This window comes from Leopardus geoffroyi, chromosome C3 (genome assembly GCF_018350155.1).
Source record: "Leopardus geoffroyi isolate Oge1 chromosome C3, O.geoffroyi_Oge1_pat1.0, whole genome shotgun sequence".
Lineage (NCBI taxonomy): Eukaryota > Metazoa > Chordata > Mammalia > Carnivora > Felidae > Leopardus > Leopardus geoffroyi.
The window spans coordinates 36,249,541-36,274,992 of record NC_059338.1 but is presented as its reverse complement, the minus strand read 5'-3'; the positions used below and the strand labels follow the sequence as shown (position 1 = coordinate 36,274,992).

Genomic DNA, 25,452 nt, shown 5'->3' with positions numbered 1-25,452 from the left:
TGGATGTAGAAATAAATTCAGATGCTGTGTGTGTATACACGTCCACAATGATAGTAATGGATTATAACCCATTGAATAGAAGATGAAACTACAAGCCCATACTGACGGACATAAATTAATAACAGGAAAAGAGTAACTCCATACTGGAAAACCCTGGCAAACAGTGCCTTAAACAAGTGGTCAGTTAGCGGGGCACATGGCTGGCTCACTCAGTAGAGCATGTGCCTCTTGATCTCAGGGTTGCAGGTTTGAGCCCCACAATGGATGTAGACATTACTTAAAAATAAAATGTTTAAAAAACAATTTTAAAAAGACAAAAGAAAAACAAGTGGTCACTTAGCATCATCACTGATGGGGCACATGGACACTGTGTGCCACCTGATGAGACAGGGTGAGGACACAGCAGTGCTTCGGTGTTCCTGCTAGTGGTGCGTCAACTAAACCTAATCAAAGGGAAACATTATCCAAAATAATAACCAGTCTGTAATCTTCAAAAATGTCAAAGTCAAGAAAGCCAGCAAAAGGCTGGGGTAGTCTTCCAGAATAAAGGACACTACAGAGGTACGACAATGAAAGGCAACATGTAATTCTGAACTATCTCCTTTTGCTATTAAGGACATGACTGGGCCACTTGGCAAAACCTGAATGGTGGCCAAGGATTAGACGGCAATAAGTATTAATGGCAGTTTCCTGATTTGATATTTGTTTTCTGGTTACACGGAAAAATGTCCTTGTTTACAGGAAATGCACACTAAATCCAGGGGTAATTTTTACGAATGATAGGCCCATCAAGTCAGCAACTTATTCTCAAATGGTTTAGGTTCAGGACTTACAGTTTTTCTGGGAATGTTTCAAAATAAAAATGTTTTTAGAAGTGTGATTTTCATTTTTATCTGTATAGGGCTTAAAAAATGGCCACCATAATAATGAAGACAGTGACATGAAGACAGATGTCATGACACCAAGAGTCTCACAAAATTATTTCTTGAAATAGAGTAAAGATTAATGTTATTTCAAATAACACGATTTTAAGTGTATATTTTAAAACATTTACTATTGTGAGTTAAAAAAAATCAGTGAATGTATTCTTCTAGGCTGAATTAAAATAGAATATTTAAGATTTTAAAAAGTTTGGCTGGGGAAAAATAATAGTTTTGCAAAACATGTGTGATCCACAATTAAGATGATATTCAGCAGCAAGAAGTCTCCCAATATTCTCACAATCAATTCTCACAAGCAATGACATGTATGCCTTACTTTAAGGAAGCATCAGACAGAAAGAGGCGAATCTGAAAGAATTTACCAAGTGTAATAAATTAGAGAATAAAATAACACCAGAAGAATTTATGGCTTACACAAAGTTTCACAAGTAGAACTTTTTCCTTCTGCCAACCTCTCAGAGTTCTATTAGCTCCCTCCTGATCTCTGAAAGATGTGCCCAGAATCTGGTTTACATTTAACTTTTCAGGGACGCATGACCTAAAGAGAAAGACGTATCTGCTCCGTTGCTGCCCGGTGCTCCTTCCTGGAGCAGTCCTTGCCTAAGTGATCAGAATTGGGTCCAAGTGGCACGGAACCAAGCATCAGGTATCCCGCCAATACCGTTTCCTGTCCAACAAGTTCTCATCTTTCTCCAGTAATGAAGAGGTGGACGTTCTTGTGGGACTGCAGCATCTGCGCAGCCCGCTCCACGCCGACCACAGCAGCCAACCTCTGGGCGTCGTACTTGGAGTAGAGGACAGTGCAAGTCCAGGTGGCTTCCTCTCCTCTGCTGGTGGCTCTCAGCATGTTACAGACTTCGCTGTAGAAGTGGGGATATGTTGGCAGTTCATAGAAAATCAGGTTCCTGATCCCTTTTATGGTATACCTATTAGGAGGGGAAAGAGAGGCTGCATCTCCTTGAGAACATTTATGGAGAAGCTACCTAAGAGTTCGACAGGGGCGTAGCTCCCTCTTGCTGCTCAAGGAGGAAGATAATGGCTCACCATCCAACAGACCAAAGGTTATTTTGAGTTGGAAGGGCTTATTTTGTGACAACGTATTTGAATTCCTAATGTTTGGCTTAAGATAGTGATAAAACAAATTTGCATTTCTTGAGCCTACTCTGGGTAGACCAAGGTAGGATGGGGAAGAATAGTAGACTAGGATTAAAGATCTGTCACAGAAAACTTAAAAAGTAAACACAACTTAACGTTACCCTTATTCTAATGAGGCAAAACAGAATGTCCTGTAATGGCAACGAGGTCAGACCCAGGACGTAAAATGAACTGCATAAACTGAGGAGTTCCCATTAGTCTTCTCTTGTCACTCTGCAGACATGCTAACTCCATGGCAGATGTCCCACGTTCACCCATTTACAAAATCCTGACTGAGGACCCATCAGGCATTACAGAAAAGCAATTAGTTTCACCAGTTCGTGCACTTCTCTCCCTGCTACAGCGCTGTATGCAGTGGTGGCGGGGAGGGGGGGGCGAGGTGCGGACCTCAGGGACTCACTGTATGGTTCGGGTCCGGGTCAATTATTTCCTCTGGGGCCCCATAACAAAAGATTTTATAGTTGACAAGGTTCTGATTTTTCCTGTTAAAGCCCTCTCATACGCTGCTGATGTAAGACTCACTTGGGAATTCTATTTTATTCACAGAGGATCCGCTTCCCTTGTCTTCTTATCCCACAGATCATCCTGATCTCTCTGGAGACCCTCATCTTCCAAACTGTAACTGCAACCCACTACTTGGTTCACTTTTCAACATTACCGTAAGGAAGGAATTCCAATGGCTAATGAACTTGAGTACACTGTTCTACCTCACTAGTTATCGAAACAAACAAAAGCAAACACCAAGTTCCACTTGTGCTTTGTACGTAGAAAACTCAAGAGAGCACTGCTTCCACACTAACCAGAAAAAGCCACATAACCTATGTTCCTTTTCCCGAGCCTAGACAGCACATGTCACAAGGCAACCAAGTGAACTGATTCAATGGTATGCTGGTGTATGTTTAAGAACTGGTTCTCAGTGGGGAAGAGAGGGTGCGGATTTGAAGCAATTGCCAAATTCTGTGGTGTAAATACTCCCACCGTGGCCAATTTCAAGCTACCAACGTTATGTTGCTAAACTTGGGAGTCGGGAAGAGATGGGCAAGCAGATCTCACGAGCCAGCCCACCACTGACTGAATTCCAGAGTGACAAACCTCTCTGAAGAGAGGGTTTCTGGCAGAGCGCAGGAGGAAGAGGGCAGCTGCCAAGAAAATGGGTAGCAAGAAAAGAGCTGTACAAATTCTTAAAGGGCAAGTGTAGGCCTGTGCGACAGTTCAGAACCCCTGAGATTGGTGGACACTCCTTTAACTCGCGTTCACTCATGAGCTCTCTTCTACAGGCCTCCAATGGGGGTCCTGGAGAAAGGTGGGAGGCGAGGCAGGAGACCTGAGAGAGACTCCTCGGTGCAGACATGAAACCTCACTCACTTCCCAGACCCATATGTATATGAAGTAAAATGTGAAACTGCTGAGAGAGGGGCAAAAGTCAAGAGCTGGGGCTGGGGCCTTAAAGGCCCACCCATGCTTCCTCACCACAAGACTTACACCCAGTAAAAAGCAGCAGCAGACTGTCCCTGGGGAAAGAACACAAAATCCATTCAGCCCAAGATCCTACACTGACATAAGCACAGGTCTGCCACCACCGTGGGAGAAGCAGGAAGTTCTTTCCTACCAAGATCCCTTACAGATTCAAGGTAGGGTTTGGCTGCCACGGAGCGGGCTGCAGGAATGCTGACCGGGGCCCCAGCTCCGCAGCTTAGGACGAACAGGCCCGCCTCAAACCAAGCCACACGGAGAGAACCCCAATCCCACCTCAAGCCTCACAGGGAGTAACAAGCAAGAGCAGCCTGCTGCTGCAAAAGGGGCTCGAGTGGGGAGAGACCCCTCCTCTGTCACAGGGGCACAGGGCTTGGTGGAAGCCGAGAGAAGATGGACACTGAGAAAAGACCTGCCGGTACCCCAGGCCCTACACTAAGCACTGACTGCTAGAGGAATTTGAAGTCTGTGGTGCATGGAAGGTTAGCTACAGTAATAACCAAATCCTGACTCGATTCACAACTCCCACACGAGCGGCCTGAAGAGTAAGAGGTATGCCTGATTGTAAGTACTACCCATCTCAGCCCCTACATTCAACTGACAATTACAAACACACACACACACACACACACACACACACACACACACGCACGCACGCACGCCAAGACTCTTTAAAAGACATTAAAACACTGAGGTATCACTCTGGTTATCAAGTCACTGGCAACAAGTGGGGTTTTGCAGAAATAGGCTAATGGAGTATAAATTATTGTGTGTGTATTTTGGGGAGGGAGAGAAGATATGGGGAAGACAGAGGGAGCGAGGAAGGGGCAATGCATAATAAATTTTTCAATGTATACAGTTTTTGAGCTAACAAGTTTTCCTGTCTAAATTTATTCTAATAAAATAACTAGACAACTATGCCATCAATTATGCACATAGATGTTCTTGGCACTGTTGTATATAATAGAACAATTTTTTTTTAGAATCTATATACCCATGAAAAGGAAACTGAGCTACTTATATATCCATACAACATACTATATGCCATTTAAAAGTATGCAATACACACCTCATAACTTACTTATAAATAGAAAAGGTACTTTTACAATGAAGAGATCTAGCAGATACACTTTGACCAAGTGATTACATTCAACATCACCAAAAATGATATAAACCGATATTATGTGCCTCTTGACAAGACAGAGTGGAAAGTATACAATATCCTCTCTGTGGAGTTCTCGCCAAAAGATGTTTAATCTAGTCAGTGATTCTGAACGTCACTGCACTATGAATCACCTGTCTGGTTGTGTGCTTGAAATATCTGTGCTTCGTCCCCGTCCCCAGACACAGGGATTTAATTGGCACTGGGGTGTATGCCTTGGGTATTTGGATCTTTAAAAGCTCCCCAAGGGGATTTTAATGTACAGCAAAATCTGGGAACCAGTGATCTGAATAATAAAACAAAACAATCTGAATAATAAAACAATTACACAATCTAGGCTTTGGGACATTCTGTAGGAAACTGGATTGGCTCTTCAAAAAACGTCAAGGGAAAAAAAGCAACAGAATTATTTTAGATCAAGATTTCTTAACCTCCACACTACTGACCTATTGAACCAGATAATTCTTTGTTGTGGGGCTATCCTCTGTACTCTAGGGTATCCAGAAACATCCTGGCCACAATCCACTAGAAGCACTAGACCACTAGAATAACCCTCCAGTTTTGACCACCAAAAATGTCTTCTGGAGCAAAACTGCCCCCAGCTGAGAACTACTAAGACAGACTAAAGAAACATTAACCAAATGTAATGTATGATCCTTAACCGAATCCTGGATTATGGGGTGTAACAGCTACAATGGTCATCAGGACAACAAGGAAAATTTGAATACAGACTATGTATCAGATGATATTACTATAATAATATCAAGTGGTTTGATAGTGGTATTACCATTATATAAAATAATATTCTTGTTTTTAGGAGCTACATGCTGAAAGATTTAGGGGTTCAATGTCATGAAGCCCCTGAACTTGTTTACAAATGGTTCAGAAAGAAAAATTAAGATGTGAATGGACAGAGAGAAGGAAAGACAGAGAACAGGGGTGCATACAAATGTGGCAAAATGCTAACAGCTGGTGAAATCCCAGCAAAAGGAGCTATCGACGTTCACTATTATAGTCTTACAATTTCCTGTGAAATGAAATCTTTCCAAATAAAAAGCTGGGGGAAGGGAGGACATGATAGAGCTATGTATGTCAACTTAAAAATGCACCCATGATATACAAATACATATGCCAAAATGTTAACATATTAAAATTCTTTTTCAATGAACACATAAAATGCATAAAAGAAAAAAATCCCAACGAGTACAATGTAATCCCAATTTAGTTAAAAAAAATGTGTGTGTGGGGGTACACACGTTTGTACATGTGCACGTATTTTTCACATTAAAAAAAACACACTAAAATGGGTATTAATATCAGGGCAGTGAGATTCCATTTTCTTTTTTTTAACCTACATTTTCCAAGTTCTCTACAATTGTCTAACACTCTTAGAATCAGCGTACTTATAAAACAAAACAACAAAACAAATTCTACTAAGTGCTGTATTTAAAACCCAAGAAGATCTTTCTCAGTTTCAATCTCCCACAACAGACTAGGTATCTCCTGGAAACAGTGAATGTGGTGACGGCCTCTTCAGAGGGACAGTTACTGTCGATTCTCCATAATGTTCAGCATCCCTTCCCCTATGTAGCTTCTTCCTCCCCTGGTACAGGTTTTGGGTCTTCAGTGACCCCTAGAAATAGGACTCAATGGCTGGATGGGAACTTAAACTAAGGACAAAGGACATTCAGATGTCGACCTCACCTACCAAATGTGAAAGATAAATGAGGCACTCACAGCTGATTTGAAAGGCTGGCTTCTCCACATTGTCTATAAAGCTGGTCTGCTATTTCCAGAACTGGGGATTCTCACGTAGGGGCTGGGAGTAGTCAGAAATATCCCAGTATGCCTGGGTGACTCAGTCGGTTAAGCATCTGACTTCGGCTCAGGTCATGGCCTCATAGTTTGTGAGTCTGACCCCGTATCGGGCTCTGTGCTGACAGCTTGGAGCCTGAAGCCTGCTTTGGATTCTGTGTCTGTCTGTCTCTCTCTCTGCCCCTCCCCTCCCTCTCTGCCTCTCTCCTGCTGGCGCTCTCTTTCTCTCTTGAAAATAAACATTAAGAAAAAAAAAGAAGATAAAAGAAATACCCCAGCAGCCTTTCCCAACCCCATAAATCCCACCTCCAGAGTTTCTGACTTGTGCCCTGGTTAAGAATTCTCCCTGCTGTAGCAACCCATTGATAAAGCTCACAGAAAGGACTGCGAAGCATCCCATCCTTCGGTGGGCCATCATGACCAAAGGCCTGTCCAATCCTAAGATTCAACTCGTTTCATCCCCCAATCCCCACAAAAAAATGAATCATCTCTGGATGAAAATGTTTTGCTAGCTCACAAAAAAGCAGTGGTATTTCTAACACTGCCTACTTCTAGAGAGAATATAAATACAGAATTTCAGAGCTGGATATTAAAGTTTAACATATGTTTCCCAAGGTCAAATCGAATCACAAAGGCATTGCAGATAAAAGCACCTATCATCACTTTGATGACCTTTCAAGCAAAAAAATCTAGAGCTGGAAACTTTGAGATAATTAGCAGTCGCAGAACACTGAAGCACACTGTTTCTCTTCATCTTCAATCCAGGACAGGATATACTCACGAACCTGGTCCAGGGTATAAGGCAAGTGGTACATGCTTGATTTGTCTTTATAATGATTTTGGGGCTAAATAGTTTGGTAAATACAGTGGTGTAAGCCAGTGGACTATGCTGCCTACTTAAGATATCATGCCCTCTCCTTGAAAAGCTGCTATATGAGAACACTCTTTTCCTCCCGGCTTAATTCATACTTGCTATAGACCATCACGCTGGGAAATTTTCCAATCCATACACTTCACTTAAAAGGCTTGCTTTCATGTGTCAAGCTGACAGAAAACTAAGGGCTCTTACCTGCCGAGTGCAAACTCCCCCAAAATATCACTTTCCAACATGAATGAAAACAACAACTCACCGGAACAAAGCAAATAACGATGCCAAAATTCATCAGCACTCTTTGGCCAAACAGCCCTGTGTAGGTGGCCCAGAATGGAGCCCAGAGAACACAAATGTAGCCGTTTCTCCTCTCTCCACTCACAGATCACCTAGTCACCAGAATAGCCAAAGAGGTCATGTCATGTCAGCTCAGCCCTGGTGGGATGCTAGATTCCTCCCTCCCCATCTTAGTAACAAGAACATGTCTGGGGAGCACATCCTAACATCAGGATAAACTAAAGGCAAAGCAATGCCAATGTGCATCATCAAATATGCTCCAAAGCCTAGAAGATTCCTGGCTTACGTGTTTGGAGTTCTCTGAGAAAAAGTGCCCCTCAATAGTACATGTGACTGAGAATTAATAAAACGGTAAAGGCAAAACGTAAATTCACTGAACATTATTGTGAATCAGGAAAGAAGAGATAATAGGATGCAATTTTCCATCTCTCTGTAGTATAAGGGTTTAAAAAGGGCTTTTCACTTGGCAGCAGAGACAGACTTGGCAAAACAATAAAATGCCTGACTTCTCGGGGCACGAAAGGTTGCAAACAGTAACAGAAAGCCCAATATTACTAACACTCTAATTAGAATTTAAAAAAAAAGGCCAACCCAGGGGCACCTGGGTGGCTCAGTTAAGCGTCCAACTTCGGCTCAGGTCATGACCTCATGGTTCGTGAGTTCGAGCCCCGCATTGGACTCTGTGCTGACAGCTCAGAGCTTGGAGCCTGCTTCGGACTCTGTGTCCCCCTCTCTCTGCCCCTCGCCCCCCACCTCTCAAAAGTAAATAAACATTAAAAGAAAAAAATTTTTTTTTAAAGGCCAGTCCAACTTGTTTTGTCAAAATCACATAGTGGGGAAGAAAAGCAAATTCTGAAATCATTAAATATTCAGTTGTAAGCCCCTCATCTTTTGCCTCCTACAAACAAGGGGCCCCTCACTCCTAGTCTCCTTGGTCAGGAAGTGTGTGTGCACCTCTTCAAGACACACTGGAACTTTCTGAACACTGACTTTGTGCTCAGCCTCCACCTCCACCTCCACAGACCACACAGTCCCTGGTATTTTGGCTTTGCTTCCATGACAGGGCCCTCTGCTTCCTACAGTCACTTCAGTTGTGCTATCTAGAGTTGTTCAACTCAGTCGTGTCTTTCTTGAGGTGTACAACCACAGCTACAGGAAGCATCCCCAAGTGTGGACCCACTCCAGACCCACACAGATTATACTGCAGTCACTCATTTGTTTCCACATTCTCCAACAGTGCCCATTTGGGGAGGAAGCCAACCAACCAACCAAGAAGAGCCTGTCCAGTTCCAAAACTCTCTGGCTCCTCTACAAAAGGTAGACACAAGAGGACCTCACAACACTGCAAAGCTTACCATGCACTCAGAAGTAGGCCATGATCCACACTGCATTTTCCCCTCCTGAGAGGACACTCAAAACCTGGCACTACTTTACCTTTTGTAGAAATGGAAGCGTTCTGTGAGGAGCAGAAACTGCTTCTCTCCTTGAAGGAAGAAGTGTCTGGCCCTGGAGACACCAGACTTTGGGGTGTACTCGCAGATGTGGGTGAAGTTCAGTTCTTCCTTCTTGAAGTAATTTCGGAGGCGCACAAAGTCAAAGTAGGAGGGGACATAGATGAGCGTGTGAGACATGACTGCATCACGATACTGAGGCAAAATCTTGTTCACAAAAAAGTTAAACCTGATTTGGAAAAGCAAAGGGCAAAGTCAATGACCTAGAGATTAGCCCTCAGTGTCCTCACTAACTGGGTTACCCTGAGCAAGTCACAATCTCCTTCTACCTCCCCCAAAAGGCCAGTATGGCCTACCTCATCACAAAGACATTATATAAGGATAAAAAAAAAAGTGCTAACACTATTCATTGTAACAAATAGATGCGATGCCAGTATATCTCAGAGAATTATTCTAGAAGTACATACACAAACCATTCACTCACGCATTCATTCATTCTGTTGTCAATCAACAAATCATCACTGAACAACTCCCATGGTCCCCTGACCAACACCATGAGGAGACAGGGAAAATGCAGAGAGAATTAAAAACACTAGAACCTTGATGTCTGCAGGAAGCAAAAGGTGAAGGGCTTAGAGTTGAATATTTAAAGGTTTCAAAAATAAAAAAATAAAAAAGTAAAGGTTTCAGTGTTCGCTTCTGGGCATTAATTCTTGCTCTGAAGGGTTTAAAATTAAGTTGTTGACATAGAACACTCTGCAGCATTAACCAGTGTAATGTAATTAAGAAATGCCCCAATCTTGCGGAAAGGCCCCCGATCTGCAGTACTAACTCTATCACTAACCAGCTGGGGAACTAGGACAAGGCACCATTCCTCTCTGGGCTTCAGTCTCCTCCTCTGTCAATGATGATCAGGTTCAATTATCTCATCTCATAGGCCAAAGCCAAATCCCTCTCTCTGACCCCCAAGTGTCCAATGGGACCAGGAAGGGATAGGTACCTGTCATCAATCACTGAAGCTAGGTTTTCAGCTTCCATCCTCTGGAAGACATGTGGAAGCTGCACCAGGACATGGCTGATGGAGCCTGTCATTGGGACGTTCCTCACAGCCACCTGTCAGGAGTCAATTAGAGTGTCAGGAGGCCAGCCATCCCCACTGCTGACCAAATGCCATCTTCTCCTTATGCCTCATGACCCAAACAGTACACAGTGCTTCATGAAGACCCAGAGAAACAAGGAGAGAGCCCACCTGGCCTTGCAGATTGACACAGTACTTGTTGAACACGGAGTTGATCTGGGCATCCTGCAGGGCCCCGAAAAGCAGTGTCTGGCGATAATACTTGGACCAATTATTGAGGCTCCACATTCTCACTCGAGAGAAGTCCACCCCATGTGAATCCAATGGCAGTAGGTTCATGTGGTTCATCAAATGCTTTGAACAAAAATAACTACCATTAATTTTTATTCTGGATGTACCTGTTGGGCACTGCTAAGCATTTTATAAATCTATCGTCTTATTAACCCCATGGGCTATGTACAATCAACCTCCAAATCACACCAGAAAATCGAGGCCCAGATGGGTGTGAATTGCCCAGTTAGGTGAACACTGCCTAAAGGAAGGTAAGCTAAAACTGACCATCTCTTGGATCTTTCAGAAAGGATCAAAATGGTACTTGCAGGAATATTCCTTTAAAAGGAACTTCAGAAATGTTGCCTGGTCACTCTCTGGGTTCTTCAGTCCCAGACTTGGATAAGAAGAGAAATAACATGGAAAACAGAGCTGTTGTTCTTCAGTGACTTAGTTCTCAAACATTAGGAGATCCCCAGAGACACAACACCTGCCTTTCCTTCAAATTAAGAAATAAGACTCAGCTATCAACATGCCTTTTCTATCTTCATTATATTTTCACCTGGAAATCTATATTAACAGATAACAAGTACTATAAATGTATTCCCTCCTTTATGACTAAATGCTCCCCTTTATCTGCCCCAACCTTCCTGCAAGCCCTGGGACTACAGAAGCAAGTTCTCATGTGCCTGTAAAAACCAAACGTATGGCTCTGTGATAAGGATTATTCCAAAGCAAAAACGGTCAACACTGCAGAGTATGTGGGGAAGGAGGAAAAATTACAGCATGTTACAGTAGGAAGATAAAGACCTCCTACATTTCTCTATAAAACAAGATCTCACATTAAGAAATCCTGGGGCGCCTGGGTGGCGCAGTCGGTTGAGCGTCCGACTTCAGCCAGGTCACGATCTCGCGGTCCGTGAGTTCGAGCCCCGCATCAGGCTCTGTGCTGACGGCTCGGAGCCTGGAGCCTGCTTGGGATTCTGTGTCTCCCTCTCTCTCTGCCCCTCCCCCATTCATGCTCTGTCTCTCTCTGTCCCAAAAATAAAAAAAATAAAACGTTGAAAAAAAAAAATTAAAAAAAAAAAGAAATCCTGAGCCACATTTCCCATTTCCTCTGAAGGCCAAACAAGAGAGAATGAGCATAACTGGTAGGAAGAATTAGTCAGGTAAAGACCTTCCAGGTTAAAAGGAACCAACCTACCAACCAGCCACTCAAGTGGTCTATTCACAGAAGTGACCTCTGAAGGGAAAAAATCTTTGCTGGAGATATGATAATACTGACAAGAATTTTTATTTCTCTGCATGATTATTGACCAATCTGTGGGTAGAAAACGGGACAAAAGGCTTTTTCAAACTGGAAAACGTGAAACATTTCCATTTCCAAACTGAGTTTTCACTTGGACTTAAATAGCCCTTTAAGAGTTAAACCACTGGTGCGCCTGGGTGGGTCAGTGAATCGAGGGTCTGACCTCAGCTCAGGTCATGATCTCACAGTGCATGGGCTTGAGCCCCATGTTGAGCTTTGCGCTGACAGCACATAGCCTGTTTCACATTCTTTGTCTCCCTCTCCCTCCCCCTCCCCCACTCACGCACATGCTCTCTCTCAAAAATAAGTATTAAAAAAGAAAAAAAAAAAGGCTTAAACCACTCTCCCTAAATGTGAACTTTGTCACTCTAAATGTAAATGACCACCATTACCAGGACATGCTCCCAGTTCTGCATCAGGTAAATGTCAGCTTGATCAATGATGAGAAGCTCAATAGAAGACAAAAAGTCAAAATCTCTCTTCTTCTCTCCTTCTCCACCAATGATGGTCCTCAAGCCCAGCGGGGAGGCAATGAGGATGTCGGAGGAGTAAAAGGGGGCATACAGTCGGATGCTCCTCTGAAGGATTGCCACTCCTACAGGAAACAGCCAAGTGCACATTAGTTCCCACCAAACCATTGGCTTTCACCCTCTGATGTATGTTGTACCTTCACATCTTTCCCTTAGCACATAACCATGTTCAAGTTGTTTCACTTACTAAAATAATAATAATCTTCCCTCTCTTGAGTCTATAGTCCCATCTAGCTCCCCTTCTCTTCTTTTCCTTTAGGGCCAACTTCCCCAGAGGATGGTCTCCACTTAGAAACCTCCCACTCATTCCTCAATGCATCACAATCTGGCTCAATTCTCAGCACTCCACTGAGATGACTCTTGCCAAGGTCACCAATTCAATGACACTTTAGTGTTTCTTATCACAAATGCATAAAGCAGCATATTGAACCAATCTTCCTTGAAATATTCTTTTCCTCACTTTAATACTTCCATTTCTATACCTGACCTGGCCCATATCAATCTTTCCAGATCCAAGCAGCTCTTCCACAAATCCCTGATTTGGCTGTAAGTTCTACTTTCACTCTACCTAAGTTTATGGGTAATAAATGGGTATTCACCATTTACCAATAAATTGGTATTCACCAACCACGACTGTAACATCACCTCTACACTGATCTGTATTTCCAGCCCACATCTCTTTCCTGAGCTCAAAACTGACATCAGCAGCAGCTTGCAGGACACTTGCACATGTTTAAAACTAAACATCAACTCTTGGGGTGCCTGGGTGGCTCAGCTGGTTGGGTGGCCAACTTTGGCTCAGGTCATGATCTCATGGTTTGTGGGTTTGAGCCCTGCATCAGGCTCTGGGCCACCAGCTCAGAGTCTCGACCCTTCTTTGGATTGTGTCTCCCTCTCTCTCTGTCCCTCCCCTGCTCATGCTGTCTCTCAAAAACAAACATTAAAAAAAATGTAAAACTAAACATCAACTCTTGTCCCGTTTCACCTGACACTCCAGTCCTGCTAAAGCCTATATAAATCTTAGGTCATGACTGGCTTATTCACCCTGACGCCTCTGCACATGCAGTTTCCTATCTGGAATCTTTTCCTGCATGCTGACCACCCCTCTTTGTAACTTTCTATAAATGGCACCTCCACCAGGAGGCCTTCCCTATCTTGTCCTCGTTTGGAGTAAAGAAATTGCTTTAAACACTCCCAGAACATCCACTGCATCCTCTGATCAGTACTTATCATGATCATTCTGTATTGTTTTCCCATGAGGCTGGATTTCCTTAGCAACAGGAACCATAACTTTTATTTCTGTATCTCTAGCTTCCTAACAGTACCCAGCACACAATAGATGCTTTATAAATGTTTGTTGAATGAGATCATGTGACTAATGAACATTTTCCCAAGAACATTACTCTATCAATACACAACCAACCAAGTATATGGGAGTTGAATAAGACAAGCAAACACGAAACAAGTTGGGTGGCAGTTGGTAAGTCCTGAGTGGAGACAATTCAGGGGTAGGCACTCTACATGGCCAGTAGGAGGAAAGTCCACCATTATGTGTAGACACTCAGTTTATTTAGCTTCCCCCGAGGGACCCACTCAGCCTGTGTCACTTCCAACTCCCCTGTAGCATCAACTACTAGCTATGGGTGTGCTGAGACATTTGTTATAAATGTGCACGTGTCTTTATATAAGAGCTTCAGAGATGCTCCACCCTTAGCCCAGCGTCCACCCCATTAGCCAAGCAAAACTCTCTCCTCTGGCAGACAAGATGTTTCAAATGCACCCCAGCCCCCTGTTAGGAGGACGTCTCAACCCCCTGAGAGAATGCCTAATTCCAGGCTTCTAGTCTTCGGCCATGAGAACCTCACACTGTAGGTCCCTTGGGGTCTGAGTTCTGACAAGGAGGAATTACCGATCCGAAAGTGGTCATCGATGTTGCCGACAAACACAGCTTCATAATCCTCAGGTCTCTTCAGGTTGGGTGGTCTCTCCTCAGGATCTGAGCCATACTCTCCCTTAAACCTCTTTTTATTGCTCACAATTATTTTCTTCTTGCTGTCGCCCTCGAGGAGGCTGATGAAGAGCTGGACCACCCGCAGAGCAGCTTCCCGGAAGGGCACCACTATCAGCACCTGTGGAGGAAGCCACAGCAGCCTTGGTGGGACCAGGGGAAGGATGGGCAGCTGCAAGTCAGCCTGCTGAGGACATGGAGCTCAAGAACCCTCCGCAGAGCGGCAGCCCCTGGAAGGGCTCATATCTAGATCACCCCTTTTGCACAGGACCTGGCTCAGTACTAGAAGCTGAGCACCTCTCATATCCATAGTACTGTGTCCTGTGGACTTTAAGCTCATGGCCCCACAGGAGGCAATTCTCAACCAGAATGTCGAAATACCTTTCAGGATTAAGTCAATGCCTTTAACAGCTGCCCACTAGCAAAAACCCAATAGAAACATACAAGTGGCAAGGAATGGTACTCATTTCTGTCTCCCAAAGAACTTAGTATTGGTATTTTTGTCCATAAGCCTCAAAGGGTAAATATATAATGAATAAATAAATGAATTAGCTGTAATAAGTAGAGAACAAATAAAGCTGGTAAGGAAAAGAATTAATGAATCACTACTTTTCTAGAATGTTCTTTAGTATATTTTTCAGAAATGATGATAAAGCATTTCTGAAATAAGATCACATCTCAATGGAAAATTAAGTTTTCCAAACATTTCCAAAAATGCTTAAAGTTACAACTGTTGAGAATGAAAACAGAATATGCTTCATAAACGATAAATTTCTAACTAGCCTTCTGTAAATATCAACAATGTAAACAGCCCATCAGATCACACAATCCATCAAATTCTAAATGTGCTTCACAGTTAATCTGCTTCGTTTTTCTCTACAACTCTAAATGGAAACAGATAAATCTATAATCCTTATGTCCAAGACTCAGATAGTTTCCCAGAAAGGGAACCAGCACAGCTGGAAAGGTGTCATGATTCAGCCTGGTACAGTGCAGCAGTGAGGGCCCAAGATTGAAGAGGGCCAAGTTACTGGCCTAGTAGCCACGCTATGTAAGCGTCCAGGCTTCAATTTCCCCAGCCTTCAAGTAAGGGGTTGGACCAAGGAATGTCTAAGATCCGCATCAGTATTAAACCCTACAATCCTACTAAACTCAGTAAAACAATCTAAAAATCTTTTTAGATTCTTCAATATGGAGGGATATAGGCTAAGGGGGTATAGGAAATGGACGACACAAGATGTAGCCACTTAACATGAATAACATGAGCACAACTAAAACACATTTCTTACCAAAGCCCCCAAATCAACTGGAACTTATGCTTATGAACCCACATAAATGTAATAGTTTTAGGCAGTAATAACTATATAATGGAAAAATAGGAATTTGTTTTCCAAGGTTTATATACGTATGTGGCTCAGTGAAGAGAATCCTTGGTTCTAATCCCATCTCTGTTACTTTAGCATCCCTGGTTCTCTTTAGCAAGGTCCTTATGAATCTGGGTCTCTGTTCATAGCTTTAACATCCAGGGATTGGATAAAAGGCTTACTAAGGTTCCATCCAGCTCTGACAATCACCAAGAGGAGATTTACAATGAAGTGTCATTTACACATGTTCAGGGTTATCTTTAAGGAAAACTATCACGGAAGTACCTGTGACTTACAAGTTTCCAGTTAAATCCACAAATATGCAGCTAGACACAGTCCACTGAGCTGTCTACTGTACTGCTCTGACACTACCTGGCCCAACTAACATGCTCACTCTTGGACTCATTAATTATTCCAGAATTCGTATCATTAAAATAGTCGAGTACCTGCTAAGTGCGAGGCAGTGTCCATATGGCAGCACCTATATGGCAGTGCCTTGCAGCCTCCTTCTTGAGGACAAAGTCCTCCTGCTGTCACTCACCTTGGGCCTTGTTAGCCCTTGGTCTCTGAAGTCATCATCGTCACCCACCCCAAGTTTCTGGCTGCGGCGTCTGCTATTGTTACCGAGCACCTGGGCGTTGGCTTTGAGGACATGATTTATTACATGCAAGCAGTACACGTGGCGGATCTCCTCCCCATTCTTCAGGGCGGTCCTTTCTGGGTAGAAAAGGTCCCGGTAAGAATTCATAATTAGGAAGAGCTCTTTCTGGAGGGGTGTGAAGGGGCTACTTGACTTAGGGGAACCAGAGAGGAACTGGCTGTTGGTCTTGGTCCAGGTGGATTCCAGAGGCTTCTGGAGATGAAGTGACTTTAAGTCAATGTCCTTTGATGGTTTAAATGTTTCCAACTTCTGAAACTTCGATGAAAAGACAAGCTGGCCCAATATGGGCCACTAGGAAAGAGACAGATCAAGAGCTAAGTTAGAAATGCAAAAAATAAAAAATAAAGTTAAATCAAAAAAAAAAAAAAGAAATGCATTATACTATATTACACTCACACAATTCCTAATCTACCAAGATCTCTCTGATTTACAAGATCATTTTGTTTAATCCTAACCAACAACCCTGCAAGGTAGATGCTATAATGCTCTTCTTACAGTTTAGGAAAGCTGAGGTTCAGAGAGGTTATATGATTCAGACAAACTTTCCAGGAGAGAACAGAGCTAAGAGCCAGAGCCCAAGGTTTCTGACTTCCAACCTGACCTCTTCACTGTGTCAGTGTGTCCCAAACTATTCTGTGGAATATGTTATAGGAAATCAAAATTCATTGCAGAAGAGAAAAGGCTCCAAGGTCAAATATCTTTGGTAAACATCACAAAAGCTAATCCTCCTCCGGGAGAGTCACCATGTATATTAAATACAAAAGGTTCTGGTGAGTCCTGTGATAAGAACTCTGTTCTATTTTATTTAACCTAAAGTTCTCCAAATTTACTTGGACATGGAATAATTTTTTTTGGGGGGGGGGGTGGATACAGCTATTAAAATCCTAAAGTATATTTTTGTGAGACACCAGTTTGGAAATTTTCGCACTGTAACAAAACTGATGACCTGGGGTGGGGGGTGGGGGGACAAAAAGAATAGGGGCGCCTGGGTGGCGCAGTCGGTTAAGCGTCCGACTTCAGCCAGGTCACGATCTCGCGGTCCGGGAGTTCGAGCTCCGCGTCAGGCTCTGGGCTGATGGCCCAGAGCCTGGAGCCTGTTTCCGATTCTGTGTCTCCCTCTCTCTCTGCCCCTCCCCCGTTCATGCTCTGTCTCTCTCTGTCCCAAAAATAAATAAACGTTGAAAAAAAAAAAATTAAAAAAAAAAAAAAAAAAGAATGATCTCAGCAATAAAAAGAATCATTAATATGCACCAATGATTGGGATGAATCTCAAGGGAATTATGCAAAGTAAAAAAAGCCAATCTGTAGGATTCTTTTTTTTTTTTAATGTTCATTTTGAGAGAGAGAGAGAGCACGTGTGCATGCGTGCATGCAAGGGAGGGGCAGAGAGAGAAGAGAGAGAATACCAAGCAGATTCCATGCTGCCAGCACAGAGCCCCACACAGGGTTCGATCTCACAAACCATGAGATCCTGACCTGAGCCGAAATCAAGAGTCAGACGCTTAACTGACTGAGCCACCCAGGCATCCCAGGGATCTTTTACATAACACTTTTGAAATGACAAAACTGTAAAATGGAGAACAGATAGTGATTACCAAGGATTAGGAATCAGAGGCAGGGAGGGAGGTGTGGTTTTAAAAGGGCAAGTGGGAACAAGAGAGATCTTTAAAGTGCTGGGAATGTTCTGCATCTTGACTTTGGTGGTGGACAGAGGACACTTAACACAGTGCAGAACTTAACACACACACAAAAGAGTAGGAGCAAAACCGGGGAAAGTTGAATAAGACAGAAGAGCATGTCAATGTCAATTTCCTGGCCCTGATACTATACCACAGTTTTGCAAGATGTTACCAATGGGGGAAAGTGGGCAAAGGGCATAAGGGGTGTCTTTATTTCTTACAATTGAATCTATAATCATTATCTCAGTAAAAATTTCAATTAAACAAGGATGACCAATTCTTATAAACAGCATGAGCTGGTGAAAAACAAAAAACACAAAGAAGTAAAAAATTGCTCCACATTTGCATTACTTAGTTGTGAACCTATCTCAGATTATTTCAAACAAACAGCAGCAGTAGCTACTGTTTTACTCAACACTTTCTATGTATCAGTCAGTAAACTAAATTTCTTCATTTTGAAATAAGCACTGTTGCCCCCCTCTAACAGATGAGAAGAGTGGAGATCAAAAAGGTAGATTAACTTGCCTTACGTCATGCAACAACGCCTCTCAGATGCTGATCTAAACCCTGGTGTACCTGTCTCCAAAGCCACTCTTCTCTGGCTCCCACACTCCAGCTTCCACAGGCCTTTCTAGCTACACCTGTGCTCCCCTAGGCTCTTCCAGCCTTCCTAGTTATGCTCCCCTGTCCCATCTACCACCAGCACGCATCATATGTTCGAGGAGACGCCAAAACCCAAGACCATTGCTTTACTTGGAGCTTTACTTCGTTTGTGACCACTAACCAAGCAACACTTACTTTTAGCTGGTGAGTAGTTTTGGAATTTGTGGCAACAGCTTGAATTTCTTTTTCTTTCAGTTCTTTGTTCACATGCTGTAGAAATGGATCTAATTCAGAAATCCAGAATGTCAGAACACTTGGAGAAAACAGGTGTTTTCTTGGTCTTCCCTCTAAACAACACACTTCTTTCCATGGTGTTAACTCATCCTTTCTCCCATCTGATCTCCCCACCCTCTCCCCCAGCTCAAAAGTTTCCAATGGGTTCCTTTTCCTAACACACTTCTCTGATCACTTTACTTCCCAGCTCAAAACCTTTGAAGAAGCTTCTCAGTCTGAAATCTGGGGCGCTGCAGGATGTACAACTCCAATCTACTTCTCCAATACAATCTTTGAATTACATGGCCCTCAAACTCTTCTGCCACTGTGGGATTCCTTCCTTCGATGAAAAATTCTATTCTGTCCTTCACCTCATTTTTGTATGTCCAAATATTATCAGTTTAATGTTATCTCCTGACTCACAATAAATATTTCCCTGGAGCCTACCATGCCAGGCACAGTGCTGGTTCCACTAACAGGCCATCCTCAGTGCCCTACAGACAGTACCCCCACCCCGTCCCTACCCACCCACTGCAACACATATATGTGCAGACTTGTTTCATACACTAGACTGTAAGATCCCTGACAGCAGTTCCATGTCTGACTTATCTAACATTGCAGGACATGCAGAAATGCTCAATACTCAACTGAGTATTGAGTATCATTGAACAAATGATCCAAATGGTAGCATCTGTACTCAGGGTTAACTCCAGTCCTCTGAGCTGCCCACCCAACCTTGTCTTCCAGTCCCACTCATTAAGCAGAGAAAAGTTGGGGCGCCTAAGAGGCTCAGTCAGTTGTGTCTGACTTGATTTTGGCTCAGGTCATGATCTCAGTTTGTGAGATCTAGCGCAGGGCCTGCTAGGGATTCTTCCCTCCCCCACTATCACGCACACATGTGCTCTCTCCCAAAATAAATAAATAAACTTCAAAAAAAATTTTTCTAAAGAAGCAGAGAAAAGGTAAATGACCTATGCAAGGATCCAAATGGTAAAACTTCAAATGCAATGCACTTTCTACTAAACACCTAAGACAGAACAATAGGACATAAGAATTCTAGGTGCTTATATACCTGTATAGGCAAAACAACGAGAGAAATTTTAGGATAATCAAGCTTCCTAATGTCACCTCCAATGTTTTTAAAGTTTTGATGGTTCAGAATGGGGTTTGTGCCCAAATTCTACCTGCTAACTTCTCTTTCTCCAGCACAACACCCAACGGAACCAAATGAACCAAATATGGATCCAAATTTCAGCTTCAGTAATTGTAGAGCTAGGTTGAAGAAAGGCAACGGGGCCAAAAAGGCCATCAGAGCAAAGAACAAGACCAGCCTGATGTGCCTGCCAGGCACAGGCTGAGAAAGTGGAGCTGAGAGAGAGAGCAGAGACCTACCTACCCCCACCATAGCCAGGCCTTGTCCAAGTCACTGCCACTGGGACAGAGGCATGACCAAGAGTCTGAGAGAGACTGGACAGACAGGATGGAGGTTTCTGGCCTCTAAGGGGCTCCCTGGTAATGAGAACCAATCAGATTAGCCAGTCCTGAGTCTACAAATCTGGAAAACTCCTGCTCCAATAACAAAGAGCAAGTGAAGGGCAGAGAGAAAAGTGCAAAATACTTTTCTCCTTTTTCTTCCTTCCCTGCTTGGGGAGAAATTCAGAGGTCTTCCCCTGACTCCCAACTGTGGAGATCTGGGATCCGGGGAACCGGCCTTCCCTACTATCACTCTTAGGCGGTTTGTCCTACTAAATCGCCTCCTGATTCTCAACACTGCCTAACCACTGAAAACCACAAAATACCTTTGGGAAATATTTCTTTCCAGCTCTAGATGGAGCTGCTAACCCGTTTTTATTGCTGCTCATGCCAGTAACCAGAGATTTAACAGGGTGTATTAGCCCACAAGCCTCCATGCTAAGCACCTGGTGAAACTGAACAACACACACTGTGCTCTGACCTTGTGATGCATTCAGAGAACACGTGCCTCCACTCTCCTCTTCAAGAAAATTGGTTTCCAGGCTGAAGAGTGATTCGTGTTTTGCATCTGTAAACTCCTCGGAGGATTCTTGTGATGTGCCTTGTGGCCCATCCCCACCTTTTCCCTGAGGGTCAGGAGGACCTGTCATTTTGAGAAACATTTTATAAAATTATTTATGCATAAATATAATTATACTTCTGTGGACCAGTAAAACTTAATTCTTTAGCCTAAATCAACATTGATGTTCATTACTATTATTTATTTTTAAGCAAATTCAGGTGAAAGACTTAGGTTTTAAAATTAAGCCTGACCGCTGACCCCGTTCTAGTTAGGAATTTATTGTAAGATGATAACTGGACAAAGTACACTAAGATGAACATGTAAGGATGTTTAATGCAGCACTGATTATAACCAGAAATAACTGGAAAAATTGATTTCATCCTTTTCTATCAATGGAGTAATAATTAAGTTACCACATAGCATTTACAACGAAATACTGTGTAATTAAGAAGCTAATATGAATCCACAATTACAGAGAAAAGGACTGTGGTATACTATTAAAGAAAAAAAGTAAATTACAGAAGTAATATGAGACCATTACACACATACATACATACATACACACACACACACACACACACACACACACACACACACTTCTACTCACACTTGTATCCATAAAAAAGTAATCTGGAGGGTTACATAAAATGCTAAAGGTGTTTATCCCAAGGTAGTAGAGATACAGGTTAACTATACTACCCTCTTAAGTTTTATAATTAAAAAAAACAACCTCACAAACTTTTCATTTTCAAAAATCCAAAACAAGAAATAAAAAAACAAAACAAAAAGCCCCCTAAGTCTGAGGCAATAAACTTTCATCCCAGTGAAACTGAATTAAAATACTAAGGATGATGAATGGCATCTTAGAGATAAAAATACAGCTGTAAGGAAAATAGGCCTTCAGATAGTGAGATATAAAAAGTTACTCAGATACACTGACAATGGGATATTACTCCAGCAATACAAAGTCAGACATGGATGAACCACAAAAACATGAGGAGCCAAAGCAGCCAGACACAGGAAGGTATACACTGTATGCTTCCACTTATATGAATTTCTAGAACAGGCAAAACTAATCTGTAGGGAAAGAATGCGGGTCGGTGGTTGCCTGATGCCAGCAGGGGGAAATGGACTCTAAAGAGACAAGACACCTTTTGGAAGTGCTGGAAATGTTCTGAATCTTGATTTTGGCGATAATAGCACGGATATACACGTTTGTCAGACGCCTCAAGTTGTATACTTAAAACGGGTACGCTTTATTGTACGTAAATCACAGCTCCATAAAGTTGGTTTCAAAGTTAGAGGAAAAAAGTCACCTGGAAGTCCGAGTGAGAGAATTCCTTTAAACTTCCAATCTCAGCTCTTCTCTGCAGCCTGCCCCCATTTACTCCAGCATGCAGCCACTTGGCATTTCTCCCACGCCTTACAGCTAGTTGTTACATACAAATCTGCTGCTTCAAAATGTTTGTATTTTCATGTCTGTCTTCCATTAAATTTGGTTTCTCTAAGGGACAACGATCTCTTTAACTGAAACTGTCACAAAAACAGAATTATGTCCCCTTTCCTCTGAATCAAGAAAACTTTAACTAGGATGGATGAAGACCTGGAAATTATAAGCAAAAATATTACTTCTGCATTTTTCTGGCCAGAGGGTCCTGTGTTTTCATCGGACTCTCAAAGATATCACTGAACCAACCAAGGTTAAGAGTCTCTGCTTTGGATCTATGTGCTTTCCCCCAACTCACTCAGTACAGGGAGGACACCGTGCTCAGGGGGCAATCTGTCCCGACACAGAGGATGTCTGAAGACACTTACTCTCCTGCACTTCGGCAGACTCGGGCGCTGTCTCTTCCTCCACGGTGACATCGCTTTCACCATCATCATCGTCCATTTCTGCCTCATCCACAGCACTGTCTTCTTCCCCTTCTTCCTCCTCCTCCTCTTCCTCTGAAACATTCTTTAATGTGGCGAGTAGTCTGTGGTACCCAGAAACTTGCTCTGGTTCGCTCTCCGCTTCACTTTCAGAACCTGAAGTATCTGAACTCTCTGACTAAAAGGAAAATGGGAATTTTTGAAACAGAAACAAACCATTCGTTTCTACCCTATGATTATTATCATCAGACCAAAAGTATAACAGGTTCAGACTTTCATAAATAAAAATTAGTTTTTCTGTAAATATGCAATCCTATCTATTCAACCATCCCCAGCAACAAAGTTATTTTATCTTTTTTTAGAAAAATTTTTTTTTACATTCATTTATTTTCGAGAGACAGAATGAGACAAAGTGAGAGTGGGGGAGAGGCAGAGAGAAAGGGAGACACAGGATCGGAAGCAGGCTCCAGGCTCTGAGCTGTCAACACAGAGCCCGACGCGGGGCTTGAACCCCCGAGCCGTGAGGTCATGACCTAAGCCAAAGTCAGATGCTCAACCAGTTGAGCCACCCAGGGGCCCCAACAAAGTTATTTTAAAAAGGTAGTCTGGCTATGATTCTAGGAACTTTCACCTTCTTTGAACTGATAATGTTCCACATGGGAAGAAAGCTGACTAAAAACAGAGCTTTGGGTTATGAGAACTAATTTTTTTTATAATTATTTTTAATGTTTATTTATTTTTGAGAGAGAGAGAGCGAGAGAGAGAGACAGAGTGAGTATGTGAGCATGGAAGGAGCAGAGAGAGAGAGGGAAACACAGAATCCAAGGCAGGCTCCAGGCTCTGAGCACAGCACAGAGCCCGACGCGGAACTCGAACTCATGAACTGCAAGATCATGACCTGAGCCGAAGTCAGATACTTAAATGACGGAGCTGCCCACAGGTCCCAGAAGTTAAACTAATCTATGTGTTAGATACTTGGCACCTTGAAAGGAACAACAAGAAAATTACAATACAACAAAAGAATTTAGTGGGTTTTTTTTTTTTGTTTTTTGTTTTTTTTAGTTTGTTGTAATGAGTTAGGACCCCTGTTCAGTTTGCATTGTGGCTCCTTTTATGTTAAGTAAACAAGATACTCCTTAGGATTCACCAAGAGAGCCCTCTAATAAGCCTCCTTACCAGGTTCGAACAGGCTAATCTCTCAGGAGAGTTTCAAACTCTGGTTACTGTATTAGTTGTCACAATGACATTTTAACAGACATCTGCATTCAAAAGTACACATTACTAAAATAATAGCTTACGTCTAAAATCGAAAGGAGTGGAAATGTAGCCAGACTTCATCGTTATTATATACAATCTTAAAACAACCCAGAACCAACTAGTGTAAAAAAAAGTATAAAGCATTACCGGTTGATAAATCTGTGGTTTTGCTTCCTTTCCTGAAACCCTGAGAAGAAACAAGTTATGTTAAACTCTACTAGCATGTAGCAACTAGTAAAAAGTCTAATGATACAACTTTATTTTTTATTTGAGAGAGACAGAGCGAGCGCATGCGCAAGCTCCAGCAGGGGAGAGGGGCAGAGAGAGGGAGTGTTAAGCAGGCCCCATGCTCAGCATACAGCCCGGTGCCAGGCTCAATCCAAAGACCTGAACGGAAATCAAATGTTGAACGCTCAACGAACAGGCGCCCATAATGACATAACTTTAAGTGAAAAAAGCAGAATATACCATTATAAATACATAACTATAGTCACCTAAAAACTATGTATGCTCTTGGACAGGGATTGTAAGAATAGAGCAAACTGATAATTGACAAAAGTTTAACAACGTCACAATGACAAACACAGTACCTGGCTCTCATCGGAAAGAAGTATCAATTTAGCATATAAAATACCTTTTCTAGCACATTGCTTCATTACAATGTCCTCAACTGCTGATGAAGCAGCCCTAAGTGGAGTGGCGGGTGAGGACTAAGATCATAACTGAGAGTCCGGACACTCAAAGGAAACCACAACTACCGATACACTGGTTTCCTCATTGTAAGTGGATAAATCAGTAATGTCGAAAGGCCCAGACAACTCTTTGAAAACACAAAACACCAAAATCAATGTTAGAAAACCTCTGACAGTACGAAAAGCAGCCCCCCACCCCATAGGGGGCGTGCGGTCCAGCATAAAGCTAAGGGCTCAACAAAAGGCAGGAAGACCCACGAAGAACCCCATCCCAGGCGGGATGCCACCGAAATCCTCCCAGGCCGCGGGGGAAGCGCGGGAAGCGGTGGGGAGCGGGGGGCGCTGCTCTGTCCCAATCCCCAGGGAGACCAGCGGACCCAAGCCAGGAAAAGCCACGGACACTGCTGGCCCCGGCAGTGCCCCTCCATACCTGTCATAGAAGGGATGCTCCTCGCCGAAATCCCGAAGATGCTTCTTCTGCTTTTTAGTCAGGGTGTTGAGCAGCTGGCTCTGGCTCCGGCTCCCGCGTTTGCCCATAGCAAAAACGTCAAGGTCGCCCACCTTCAGGAGCCGCGTTTCCCACCTGTTAGCTGTCTCAACTCACTCACGCGAGGTCGCCCACGGCGCTTTACGGCGGAACCAGGTTGCCATAAAGC

The 25,452-nt window shown here is 43.0% G+C and overlaps 1 protein-coding gene across 2 annotated transcripts; it reads right to left on the bottom strand.

Moving 5' to 3' along the window:
* Window positions 1-1,281: 1,281 nt before the first annotated feature.
* Window positions 1,282-25,452, bottom strand: UTP25 (UTP25 small subunit processor component). 2 transcript variants are annotated; one of them, XM_045452408.1, is made up of 12 exons: window positions 25,227-25,452; window positions 24,252-24,291; window positions 22,791-23,025; window positions 20,895-21,056; window positions 18,863-18,951; window positions 16,266-16,676; window positions 14,262-14,481; window positions 12,215-12,417; window positions 10,415-10,597; window positions 10,166-10,278; window positions 9,149-9,394; window positions 1,282-1,867 (listed from the first exon to the last, which is right to left on the bottom strand). In XM_045452408.1, exons 1-12 carry the CDS (start codon window positions 25,331-25,333, stop codon window positions 1,624-1,626), a joined length of 2,253 nt encoding a protein of 750 aa, XP_045308364.1. In that variant the 5' UTR covers window positions 25,334-25,452; the 3' UTR covers window positions 1,282-1,623. The 2 variants fall into 2 exon arrangements, with proteins under 2 accessions (XP_045308364.1, XP_045308365.1); XM_045452409.1 differs by lacking the exon at window positions 24,252-24,291 and having other exon boundaries at window positions 25,227-25,340.

What these genes read in the sequence shown, in the direction of transcription:
- UTP25 (XM_045452408.1), bottom strand. Translation starts at nt 25,333, where the DNA reads ATGGGCAAACGCGGGAGCCGGAGCCAGAGCCAGCTGCTCAACACCCTG. An exon ending in GAGCATCCCTTCTATGACAG is followed by an intron (nt 24,292 to 25,226) that starts GTATGGAGGGGC and finishes GTTTCTTCTCAG; the next exon opens with GGTTTCAGGAAAGGAAGCAA. An exon ending in AACCACAGATTTATCAACCG is followed by an intron (nt 23,026 to 24,251) that starts GTAATGCTTTAT and finishes TTTTCCTTTTAG; the next exon opens with TCAGAGAGTTCAGATACTTC.